This window comes from Strigops habroptila, chromosome 2, assembly GCF_004027225.2.
Source record: "Strigops habroptila isolate Jane chromosome 2, bStrHab1.2.pri, whole genome shotgun sequence".
In the NCBI taxonomy this organism is placed as follows: Eukaryota; Metazoa; Chordata; class Aves; order Psittaciformes; family Psittacidae; genus Strigops; species Strigops habroptila.
In genome coordinates, this window is record NC_044278.2 from 39,991,847 (window position 1) to 40,004,682 (window position 12,836).

Consider the following 12,836-nt stretch of genomic DNA (forward strand, 5'->3'; position numbering starts at 1 on the left):
AGAAGCTCTACAAACAGACCACCCCTATATTGTACCATTTCATGGGAAAAAGCTGCATATTTACCCCTTTTATGTAGAAGAATACTGGCATGCCGGCGTCCATTTCCATTCTCAACATAGCATGAGTAATTCCCCAGGTCTGCCTCTTCCACAGAGTCAAGAATCAACGAGATGGAAACCTCCTGTTCCCCCAGATGTTCCTTGAGAACCCTGAGGAAAAAGCAACCATCACTGCTATTCTACTTGTACCATGGCAGAGCACTACATAATCATGACATAATAATGCTACTTTCAATTCACAACTCTCTGGCTTCAAATCTGGCTATGGTTTGATGCAATCTTAATTAAATTCTATCATGCCCTTTTCTTCCTCACTTCTAATGAGGAGGTTTGGCTTTGCAAATGTTAATGAGAGCTTCAGTTAATTGTCTTCTTTAAGAGGAATGATGCACACACTGATAATATATCATTGCACACTCTGATGAAGACCCTGATCAGTAGTACGTGAAGTCTTGAAATGTTAGAAAAGTGAAAACAGTTATTTTGGGGTTTAGGGTCACACCAGAAGTCTGGGCCAAACACACTATTTGTGCACTTTCTGAGGTTCCTCAATATGCCACTCTGAAACAATGTGTTCATGTTATGGTCTGAAAAATTATTTATAGATTGTATTATAAAATTTGACTATGTATTATAAATCAATAGAAAGAATGGGTATACCAGATGCTGCTCATTGATACAGATGATAAATAAAAGACCTCCTGCATAAGACTCCACCTGTGTTCACGTTGCTTTCTTTCCTTATTAACAAGCCCATCAGTGGTTTTAGAAATCCAGGAAAGCAAATGACAAACCTTTCCAGGCTGCTCTCTCACCTCACACCTGACAAAAGAAGTGGAAACTAGCTTTCCTGCTCCTCCCTGCACAAACCAAGATAATTGTAACAAGGTTCTTGTCACTTTTTTGTCAGCCTTCAGAATACCAAGTCTCTGGCTGGAGGGCTTAGGAAGAGCTTTAGATGTGAAATACAGCTGATCTGGTTGTCATGTGCTATTTAGTGTATTTATACAATAAACCTAAAGTACATTGGGGTGAAATACACTTCCATTTTGCCTGTATCTGGGATGATGACCTTGAATGTCTATGTGGCCTTCTTGATTTTGTTAGAGGAATTGTCTCTACACTCAAGAATCCCAAGGTTTAGCTGAAAATGAGTGCAACTTCATGTCTTTTGATGTATAGTAAGCTCTTATGTAAAAGGTGAAGTATAAGTAAGCTTATTTTGTTCTATTATAAACAACCATGTAGATAACACATCCATGATTATTTAGCTTCCTTTTTCATGAACATTTAGATTTGCCTTAATTTCTGGGTTTATCAATGATAGGCACAGCGATATACACACATACAGAATTACAAATGAAAAAGAACTCTCTTCAGATCCAAGTAGATACTTTGTACTGAATAGGAGTTGGTACGCTACGTCAAGCATGTAATTCTCAATACAAAACCACTTTTTTCTTATTTTCCAAATGAGGCAGTACTTTTACGAGCCATAGAAGTACATGATGTAAATTGCCAGATCCTCTCTAAAACATGTATTTCAGCAGATAAAGGCAGCCCACATAACAGGATGCTTGGCTCTCACAGGCCAGATAACATCTCAGGAAACTCAGTTTTTTCTTTGAAGAAAAGAAAGCAAAACATTCCAAAGAGAAGCCAGACATCAGTATTTATTTAAGGCTCCATATTTTAAAAGACTTCTTTTGAGCTGGTTTTCTTGCTGTGTTTATTCTTCTGTATTTCATCTCAGTAACTGTCTTAGTGGTTGTTATTGTAGATCGCCACAGTTTTAAAAAGTCACTGTGCAAGTTCCAGTCAGTTAACAACACAATACTTATTGGGCAGCTATTCTGCTTTTGCAGATCTCTATCAGACCTGGCCAAGACATGCGTTTTTCTGTTCTGTATGGGTGGAGTTGAAAAGGTAAAGAATGGATGTTTCAAAAACAGGGATCAGAAACAAAGCGTTCCTGAGTTAGTCTCTGATTGATAACAAGTATTACAGTAATTATCAAGAAAAGATATTGACTGGAAAAAAAAAAAAAAAGCTTTTTCTTTTACCTGATGTCACTTTCCCAGACTCGACTATCATCCAAATCTTCAATAAACTTCTCCCCTTTCATCCAGTAGATTAAAGGACTGACATCTCCACTATACCCAAAGAAAGCTCGGCAGGTTAGATTAGCAGAACTGCCTGTTACAAAGAATGTAAGAAAATTTATTATTTCAAAATCTATTAAAAACAAAAATAAGTTTTGACTCAGTTGCTTTTGTTGATTCAAAAAGAAAATAAAATCTGTAGAGACCCTCAATTTCCAGCTGCTGTTGAAAATCTCCAGAAGTAACTACTTCTCTTGCAATTATTGTTCAATATATTTTCTGAAAATGAATACAATAAAAATATAATTAAATGTTACATAAGAACTGAATTCAATTTTGTATTCTTTCACCAAGCTTTCTATGTTTGGCAAGGAAATGAAAGACCATTTTTTCTCAGAAAGAGCTAACTTAACTCGATTTTCCATGTTTTCTCTGAAAACAGATAGAGATTAGGTACAATAGACGTGCAATTGCATCTGTGTGTGAGTTCAGCTTTGCAATGGTTTCTGCAAAGAGGCTGGTAGATTCTTGTAGGGTACCATTTCCAAGGGACAGCCAGTAGAAAGATGAGTGCTCACTGCCAAATTAACTTAGCAGAAAGTATTGAACACTGAAACTTGAAAAAGGAATACATGTGACCTCATTCTGTACATTGTGGGACATGTCTTGCTGTGTGAATAGGAATAACCATTAAGTGCATGCAGCAAAAAGTAGAAATTCTATATATATGCAGCATTATTTATTTAATCATTTGAGTGAAAATTAAAAATGTAATAACATCTTCACTTTGGTTTATTTTCACTGTTTATAGTCTTACATTGTGTTAGTACCGCTTGGTTTTGGGGTTTCAACTAGAGCACAGACAGGGATCGAAACAGTACTTCGCATGCATTTTGTGTTTTGGTAAGTTGGGATAAAACTAGAGGATAGCCGCACAGTTAAAGATCTCCCATTCGCTGCTGTAAAGATGTTTGCTTCAACATGCACCAACTCTTCTAAACCAATATGCGCATTTCTTTAGCAGATAATTACACAGTGATTTAAGGAAGTGTTGCGATTTAAGGAGTGGCTCTTTCCCCCCTGAGGAGAGCATTTTCATGGAGTTTATATTCCTGCTGATATGAAACTCATATTTTATTTACACTTTCAATTTTTTATCTCAGGTCAGTCAGTAAAGCTGACTGACGACAGCTCCTGGAAATTAAAAAAAAAAAAAACAAAAAAAACCAAACCCAAAAAACATTGTTAACACTATTCCACTTTGTATCGATACGCCATGAGAAGTCCATCTGGGTTCAATGAATTTCCTTACAAATACATTGCTTTGGGTCAGGACCTGGTCCTTCTCAAACCTTCTTCAAATATTAGTTTTTGAACACCTTATTTACTTTTTAGTATGGAAACAAATGCAGGATTCTGTATAACAAGATGAGTAATTATTATACAAATGCCTTATTTATCTGAAATTATTTGTGGTTTTCTGTAAAAGCATCTGTCTCTTCTATCTAGCTTGAACTCTCACATCCACACTGTAAAAGGCGCAGAATCAAATTTTTGTAATCAAAATGTGCAACATTAAGCTAAGTTCCATCTATATTGCTTTCACAAGCTATTTAGGAATTAAATTGCTTTTAGACATTTCATGAACTTTTGGTTGGTGCCACACTCTTTGTCAGGAATGCTTGCTAAGGAGACAGGAGTACCGCAGTTCTTGAAAGTAGAATGGAGAGGAGAGTCTCATTCATAATCAACAAGTATGAAAATGAATCTTTGACTAATGAGACATTTTGATAATATCTCATTTAGGGCAAAATTTTCAAGTGTAAGCTGCAGATCTTCAGCGAGAGGGCAAAACCTCTCTTCAAACTCAACTGCAGCTCCTGTTTCAACACCCTGGGGAGCAATGGTCAGGACACCTTCCTGGAAACCCACCTCCTCAATCTCTACAGTTTAAAAAGTGTCATTTGGAAGCACTGGAGAGAAAGATTTTTGCAATCTTGAAGCCATTTACAAGGAATAAGATGAGCCTTGGGACACCACTTAATGTGGTCAAGTGCATGAAAACCTGTAATAGAACATGACAAACTTCCTGGTTGTTGCCTGGACATTTTAACAGATGCAAACCCAGTTTCTTATAGCAGTTGCATAGCAGATATAAACTGGATTTTTGTTGTGTTGTGCATTATAATTATCATACCTGAACATGTGAAAATGAAAATACAAAACCTTAAAGGATTATGAATATCTTGCCCACAGTCATCCAATCTAGCACATGTTCAGGGCTGTGAAATGCTTCATAACAGCACTGGTGGACTCTGATCACTCTTGAAACAGAAGGTACCTGCACATCAAAATCAAAGGCAGGCCCCTGTGATAACTGGATAACCCCTATGGCATTATCTCCCAGTCTTAAAGGGAAGAGTGCTACATAATGCATCACTGTCACTTCTTGGGCTTTTTTTCTGGAGCTTTCCCACCAAGTCAAGGCCCGGTTGAAACTTTTTAGCTTTTAAGAGCTGTCGAGATCATAGCTAAAGGGACTGTAGCTTCTGGCAAACTTATCCATGATTCGCAGAGATTAGGCACCACAGGTGCTGAAGCACCAAAGTTCTCCAGGCTCCTGCAGCTAACAGATACCCACTGAGAGCTGATTTTTGCACTGTGCAGACCTCCAAGCCTTTTACAGGTGAATATTAATGGGCATAGGTTTGTTTTTTAAAAATAAACTTCTTCTGTAAAGGGCAAAAAATGTCAGGAAAAAAGAGTTCGTAAGATTAAGGCTTTTTTCCTTATAAAATTCTTAAAAAAATGTCTCCCTTAAATAAAATAAGTACACATATTTTTAAACACGGAATCCAAAGTTACTATTCATCATGAAATATTTACACCTGAGAAATAAATTAGGAAGGATGTAATGCCTCTTAGCAGTTCTGTGTCAACTGCAGTCACTGAGCAAAGGCCATTAGTGTGCAAGGTGTTCAGCTATAAATTACCCATACCATCTACCTTGACCAATCTTCACAATAAGCCAGTGGGAAGTTCATTAGCAGGTCATCAAGAAAGATTCAGTGACCAGCTAATGACCAACTGTGACCATTAATGAGGAGGTCTGTTATTGCAGAGCTCTCAGCTCATTGCAGAGGGCAGTGGAGCTCACCTGGTGGAGCAGAGATGCTCACAGCTGTAGGCACATGTAAGTAATGGGCAAAGGCTGCCTGAAGGGCAATATTAGGAGCGGACAGAGTATTTTGGGACTGCATTTTGATCTCTGCTCCAGAGCTACCCTCATGTGAGTGAGTGTATGCTATAGGACGGGCTGCATTTTTCCCTAGAAGTACACCTTTGCGGTGAGCAGACAGAAAATGCCTAGTTTGGCAGCTGCAGCTCCTCTGCATGGGCAGTCTGGTTTTAAGAAGCCTGCAGATTTTTAGAAAGCATGCAAAATTTAAGTAAACAAATACAAGAGCTGCGTAGCTTCATGTTTAAGCTAATGTATAAAAGAACCTGTCAGCCAATCAGTAGAAATCACCCACAGTTAACCCTACACAACTATTCCTCTCCATGTGTTTTCTGTGCTGGGAGAAACTATGGAAGTGATTTGAAAACTGTAAAAGTTTGATGAATGGATATGGAATGCTTTTTATGCCATTAATTTCAAATTTCCTGTAAATGCTGGATTATTACAGTTTTATGGTCTATTTTTGATGGACTATAAATACAGATTTTAAATTAACTACATGTTTTAAATCAACTACATTTTTTAAATTAAATTAGTAGAGAAATCTATCTCTCTCTGTGTCCTCTTTGCTGTGAGATGCTGTAAATTCTTAAGAATGTTCTGTCTCAAGTTGTGTCCTGTGTAAACTGCTTTTTTTATAGACCCTAGAAAAGTCCAAAGGCATGAGATTAGAATTAGTAAGTGAAACTGATGGTGTTTCTATTAACATTCCACCCCCCCCCCCCCCAAAAAAAAAAAATCAAACCAAAACACAGCATCCTCAAGAAGGGATAAAGAGAAAAATGAGGCTTTCGACTTCTCAGTATGATTATCATTTTTTACTGTGAAATAATATAATAAATACATGTAAGAGAGCACCCAAAAAGTAAGCTTCAACTGCATATTTCTCCATCAACCTTATTTCTGACAATGAATATGCTTTTACTGAGCTGATGTTTGTAAAAACTGGAATATATAGCACTACATATTCCTGCTGCTCATTGTGATAAAGTTGCACTATCAACTCTAGCCAACTGGGTTCAAGTTAAATTAAGCAAAAGCTCTTTGCCTTCTAAACTGAGAGCAATTTTTGTTACATAGTATGCTTTCAAGTAAAGCAGAATGCAAGGAGGGACCACAACGAAGTGTACTTCCTTGAAACCAACAAATCCCTTCAGCAGAGCAACACACAGTTTTTGTGTCCATTTTCTCTAATTGGCAACATTTGGGGCACCGTGCAAACTACTGCTATGGGAGCCTATGTGCAGGAGAGGGCACTGTCTCTCTTCTAAACATTACAAAAAAAAAAAAAAAAAAAAAGTCAAAGTAAATTCCTAGTGCATAAGCTCTAATTAAAAACATCAGCCTGCTAAGAACCTGTTATTGTAATTAGCAAATAGTGAATGTTTTGTGGTTAGTGAAATGTCATCTTGTATGGGCAGTCTAAATTACACTTGCACCATTAGTCATACAAGTTAGCGTACACCGTGATGGCACTCATTCTAGCCTTAGATTTGACAGATTCTTCAGTGAAGGACAACAGTTTTTGTTGGAAGCAATGACAATTATCAGTGTTCTTCTGCTACCTCTTTTTAGAAGAATCCTCCAAAACGTATTATAGAAGTGAAGGGCTTGAGAGCCATGCTCAGCATCTAATAATATTGAGGGCTGAAGTGTACTGAAATACAGGACTTGCTTTTACTGTACAACATAAAACATTTATAAAACTTACGCATAGGCAATGCTTACACACTTACAAGTATGCCATTTGTTTGCAATGTTAATGTTTCAAAATGAAATTATAAAAGGCCAAGGCAGATGCAGTCAAAATCTCTCACACATGAATTAAATACCATTCTTTCTGTTCATATAAGAGAAAAAGTACTGACAAAACATCAGTCTTCCAAGTGGAGGGATGTTAAAGCTGTTCTTAGGTGTGACAAATAGGTTGCAATTCCTCACAGTCAATGACCCACTTCTTTTACCAGTGTCATCTGCCAAGCCCAGCTGGCAGGTAGGTAGAAGCTGCTCATGTTTTCAGAGCAGTCTCATGTCCTAAAACAGTTCAACAGTTCTTGAAAGCCTTCTTGTAAACATGATTAAGAAAAGAAACCAAGCAACAAAACCCAAAAGAAAATAAGGTAGTTTTGAGCCATGAGCCTTGATTAGATGACCATATTCTTGGAATCTGTAAGTCTTCCCTTAGAGCAGGGTGAACTGCAGAGATTCCTCTTGATTTCTTTCTTGCCTAAACAAAGCATCACCTACTGCTATGTTTGCCCTCCAGTTTACATACATATTTTCACATCTTGGTATCTTGTACTCTTTTATCAGATTGTACCTGTCTTGCTGCATGTTTCCCACAGAAGTTTAGGCCAAATTAAAAAATAAATAATTAAAAAAATGTTTTCTGAACTGTAACTGTAAGCTTGGAACTGCTAAGCTCTAGTCTCATCACTGAGTGGTATGTTGTGAAGTCTTTAGCAAGCCATCAAGTCTTGCGTTCATACAATTGTGAAGATACAGTGTACAAATTCCCTCTTCTCTGAATTCACTGGATGTAGGTTTGAAAGGGCTGGGTATTATCATTCCACTAAATATTATCATGCACGCACCATACAAAGTGGCTGGGTGTGATTATGCAGCTATATCTCTTCATTAATAAACCTGTCCATATTTTGCTGTGCTGCAGAGCAGTATGTTGGTTCCACAGGACTGTGAACTACATATTGAATAAGTTCTTCAGGCTATAAATGTGTAAATTCAGAGTACACACTACCATTCCTCCACCAGAGAAAAGAAAAAAAAATCAGCTAAAGGTTTGCAACAAGATCAGAGAGAGACTGTAGCTTTTGAACTTTCACTGAATTTGTAGATATGACTATTATTGGAGACACTAAAAAATCACTTCCCTGAATTTCCCTTTTTTTTTTTAATTCGAAAAAGTTCTTGTTCATAAGGGTTTTCTTTGCTGTTTTGTTTTTGGTTGGTTGGGTTTTTTTACTTAGAAACTAGCCCTCATTTACAATAGGGCTAAACTAATTTGCCCACTGATAGTCACCCACTGCCATATGAAAAGTCCTTTATGCTGCAAGGCTTCCAGCTGCTGAAATACAGTTCAATGCAGGACACTTACAGGTCCAGGACACATACGGGTGTCTGTATGTTGCTGCTTATATCTTCCCTGCTGTCAGCTGTGAGATATTCAAGTCTGCAACACTTAATAAGGTGCTGTACTAAAACATACATGGTAAGATCTAAGATTAACCTAAAAATATTAAGATTTTTTTGTGGACTGCTTCATAGCTTGTGAAGGAAAAGAAACCCAAATCCTTTCTGCTTTGAATGGGCTCTTTAGCAGCAGGACTGTCAGAGAGAAAGTCAATGAAGAAAGCAACCACCACAGCAGACTGCAGAAAAAGAAATGATGAATGGGACTTTGGGCTCAAAATGCCCAGAACATCTCTCAGGTTAGTTTAACATACATTGTTAAACTAACCTTCATTTCACAAGAGGTAACAAAACTCCTGAACCAATAATCTTGATTTTCCTAACAGCAGGTCTCTTCTCTTGATAGATGGTAATGTCAGGCTGGTAAATTAGTTATTCAGCAAGTATTTTTCATTCATTCCTCTTCAGAAGTTGAAGCTGGAGTGGGAGACAACTATCACAAGCATAAAGCAAAAGTTGCTAAAGAAAAGAAAGTCACTGCAATTGTTTTACAAGCTTGACTTAACTTTTACTGTAGGAGCTCATATTTTCTCATGATTTGTTTCAGACAAATGCATTTCTCAAATGCTTTTTTCCTGTGGCCTCTCTGTCAAATCAAAAAATACGTTTTGTTTTAAAAGCATAGCTGTTTTTAGATACAAGTCACAAAATAATATCCTAGATAACAAAACAGCTCCAATGAAATTAAAAAAAAAAAAAGAAAAGAGGAGGTGGCTTTAAACGTAAAACTTCACATGTTTTTTAGCTGTTACAGACTTATGACTTGGGAACTTTACATCTGGCCACACTGTGCATAGCTCAATATTGTTCACTGTTTTGTTTCTGGATTCTTTTTCAACCGTACTGCCTTTGACTATGGTGCTGTGGCTTTTGCTTTTTAATGATGCTACATGGTAAGAAAACAAGCTTAGCTAGCAGCCTGAAGTTCCCTTTGCAAAAAGGAGTCCCATAAGGACTGCTGTAATTAGTCCTATATGGGGACCATACTCCTTAAGGTCTCTGTGCCTCAAAACTGAGGCAGTTAGGTCAGGCACCCAGTGATGCCACTGCCCCTCAGCAGTCTCTGATCATCAGAATGACCTCTTGGAACTTTAGCTTTGTGAAGTCCTGCTCTGGGTCACGTCTTGGAAAACACCTAGAAAAGCAGGAGGGCTTTACTGTTGATCTTTTCACATTTCAAAGAGGTTAGATTAGGAAAAAAAAAAAAAAAAAATTCAACGTGTGTCCCTCTGGTAAAGAGTATTTATTGATTATAAATATATTAAGGACTGTAGCCTCCTGGACGTTACTCTGGGTCCCAAGAAACTACAAAGCTGTAATAATTTCTCTATTAGTTAAGGAAGTTTCAAGCCATTACACCTCTCACAACATTCTTCCTCGTTCCCATACAAAATCCAGAGGCAAAGCAGCAGCAGACTGGAAGTGGAACTTAGGCAACTCCTCTCAGAATGCAGCTGTTGCTAGACTTGTTTTGCTAAGGAGCTACTTGAACAACATGATAAATCCAGTCCACCCATGACTACAGTGACAATAATTTTCTAACGAAGAACACTTACAATAGCACAGCTTTCTTTTCACTTCACTTTCTTTTAATTGTGAAAACTGTAGAAATAATTTTGGTTGCTTGGTTTTATTTTTTTGGTTTTTTTGCTTTTTTAACCTGAAGAGTGTTGGCTTAGCAGATAAAAATATTCAAATGTCTTGCTGTGGAGTTTTTGTTATAAATCCTGTTTTCTTGCTCTTTCTGAACAGAATATAGCCAGTTTGCTTTGGTCTCTTGTGAGTGCTACTCCATGCCAAAAAACCTTGCACATAAATCATGACAACCAGCAGCAGCCTCAGAACCTTCTCACAGCATCTGTCTCAGGTGCCCTGCACAATGCTTTCTGTACAAGGTGAATGCAGGCTATGTCCTGGATTCTAGATAATGATAAATAACACACTTATTTTCCAAGAGAGGTTAACTCTGGGGAGCTGTAGCAAACAACTTATTGTGTCAGATCACACTTAAATTAAAATATCAATAATCTTGAGGAACAGATCTGGCAATTCAATTTACATACAAATTATCAGCTATTCTACCTCTTGCAGTTATTTCAGCCCCTAACTATTCAACCAGTTGATTTCTTCAGACATAGCACTTAATGAACAGTGTTGGAAACTGTGTTTTACTGTAATGTCTCATAATACCTGCTCTTTTATTGCTTTGGAAAGAGGGATTGTTCATGCAATCATTGGGTAATTCAAGTACATATAGCAAATTCTCAGCTTTGGACTCACACATATATACTAAACACTAGGTCGTGGTTTTATTTTCCATTGTTCAGCCTGACTACTGCTTTCCTCCCTCTTCTCTTTCTTCATAAGCCACCAAGCCATGGAGGTTGCAGAGAATTATTCAGGAAGGGAAGTATTCTGAGAAATACAGGCTGCATTTGGAAGAATTTTTGTAAAGTGGAGCTTTTGGAAAGTAGCAGGCACAGTGTCACCTACACCTGCTAGGTGACTATTAAGGAAACTGAGACTCCAAATAACAAACAACAAATAATTAAACACTATCTCTTCCTCTGGTGATCTTTACTCTTCAGCACACACTGGAAACAGCAGCAGTTCTAAGATTTTCATGAACTAATCAGTTCTGTCAGATCACGCCATATGATGGAAAATGTCATTTGGAAAAGACTGAGGCTAGTTTACCAAGCATGTGGATGGGGAAAAATTACCATTCCCATGAAGCAGAGTGGCACAACAGGATAAATACAATTGAAATAAAAGACATCTATTAGGTGAATCAAAATATTTCAATTTGGTTCAAAATCATGTCAAACCACTGTTTAAATTTTCACCAGGAAAGCCATTAAGCACCACAGAAAATTTAAGCCCTGATGAACTGATCCTGTTGATTACTAATAAACAGATCAATAAAATCAATACCGACTTTCCCTTTTACGGCAATAAGGCTTCTGAGGGTGGGAAGTTATTTCATGCTTATTCATACTGTGTTTTTCTCTGTAAACAAAAGAATGATATATGTATAGTTTAGATGTACTTCTGCTTTAAATCCTGATGTCATGAAGATAGTGCAATGGAGAGAGAAAATACTAATTCTTAGCATAACCTCAGAAATAGCTGGTTTGCCATTTAATTATCACGTGGACTATTATTTGTTTATATAACTTAAAAGTCCTAACACATCAGATATTTCTATTGCATAAAAATGTGACTGCATGCTGTTTCTAACAGCACTAGGTTTTCTGGTTTTATACGACAGTCATTACACCATGTAGTCTTTCTATTTCTCTTGCATTTGTTAGTCCCCTGTTTTCCAAAGAAGCCCCTGAAACAAAATCCATGAAAACAAAACCCTCTCATTCACAAAGATGCAAATGGAGAAACTCAGTTGCTTGGTTGGGACAAATATGCTATACTCTTGGACCATAACCATGCTGGAATCTACTGCTATTAATCAACTTACTTTCCACACGAAAGGCAGACAGGCTTTTTCAGTATTTACCTCTATGTAATTGCACATTTATAGATATCACTTAGTGAGGGAAGATGCACAAATGTCATCAATGCAATAAATAAAAAGACTCCACCGAGCACTACATACGTGCTACCTGACTTTAATGGAAAAAAGTATAGAAATGCAGGAAAAACTTGAATTCGTGATGCTGCACCCTGCTTTCTGACCTACAGGTATACAAGTGGAGGAGAGGACTTCTGTTGTAACCAGAATTCCCACAGGAAAAAAGATAGGTCTGGCAGAAGGCAGGATTCCTGCCTCTTGCTCCTGGGCCACACGGCACCTGCTCCCTCCGGGTCCTCGCTCTGCATGAGAGCTTCTGCTCCACCGTGGGGCTTGCCCACTGCTCCCAGCCCCAGAAACTTCTCTCACTCTGATTTTGGGATAGGTGAAGACCTGTGATCTCCCTCCTCCTCCACAGATAGTAGCTGTTCTTGTACCACATAGGCAAGAAGGGGAGAGTTGTTCTTGTACTCCTAAATAACACCTGCTCAAGGGCTGGCTTTACATTGGCTATCACTCTTTAACAGGAAAATGGCCTGGTACTGGGCAGGTACAATACGAAGAAGCAGTGCCTGATGTCCTCGGGTGTGTTTGAAGTAGATGCAGTCCTGGGCATCATAAAATGCGATTCATCCAAAACAACTTCCTTCTCAAGACCAATTAATCATCAAATTATTTTGTTTTCTTGCACGTTTTT

General features: G+C 37.8%; 1 protein-coding gene across 1 annotated transcript in view; it reads right to left on the reverse strand.

Annotated features, from left to right (window-relative positions):
• IL1RAPL1 (interleukin 1 receptor accessory protein like 1) overlaps window positions 1-12,836 on the reverse strand; it is a 729,930-nt gene that overhangs the window by 35,318 nt on the left and 681,776 nt on the right. Inside the window, exons 7-8 of the mRNA XM_030476890.1 lie at window positions 2,124-2,256; window positions 65-210 (exon numbers count right to left, since the gene is read on the reverse strand). Coding sequence (XP_030332750.1) covers window positions 65-210; window positions 2,124-2,256 — 279 coding nt within the window. The remainder of the gene's footprint in view (window positions 1-64; window positions 211-2,123; window positions 2,257-12,836) is intronic.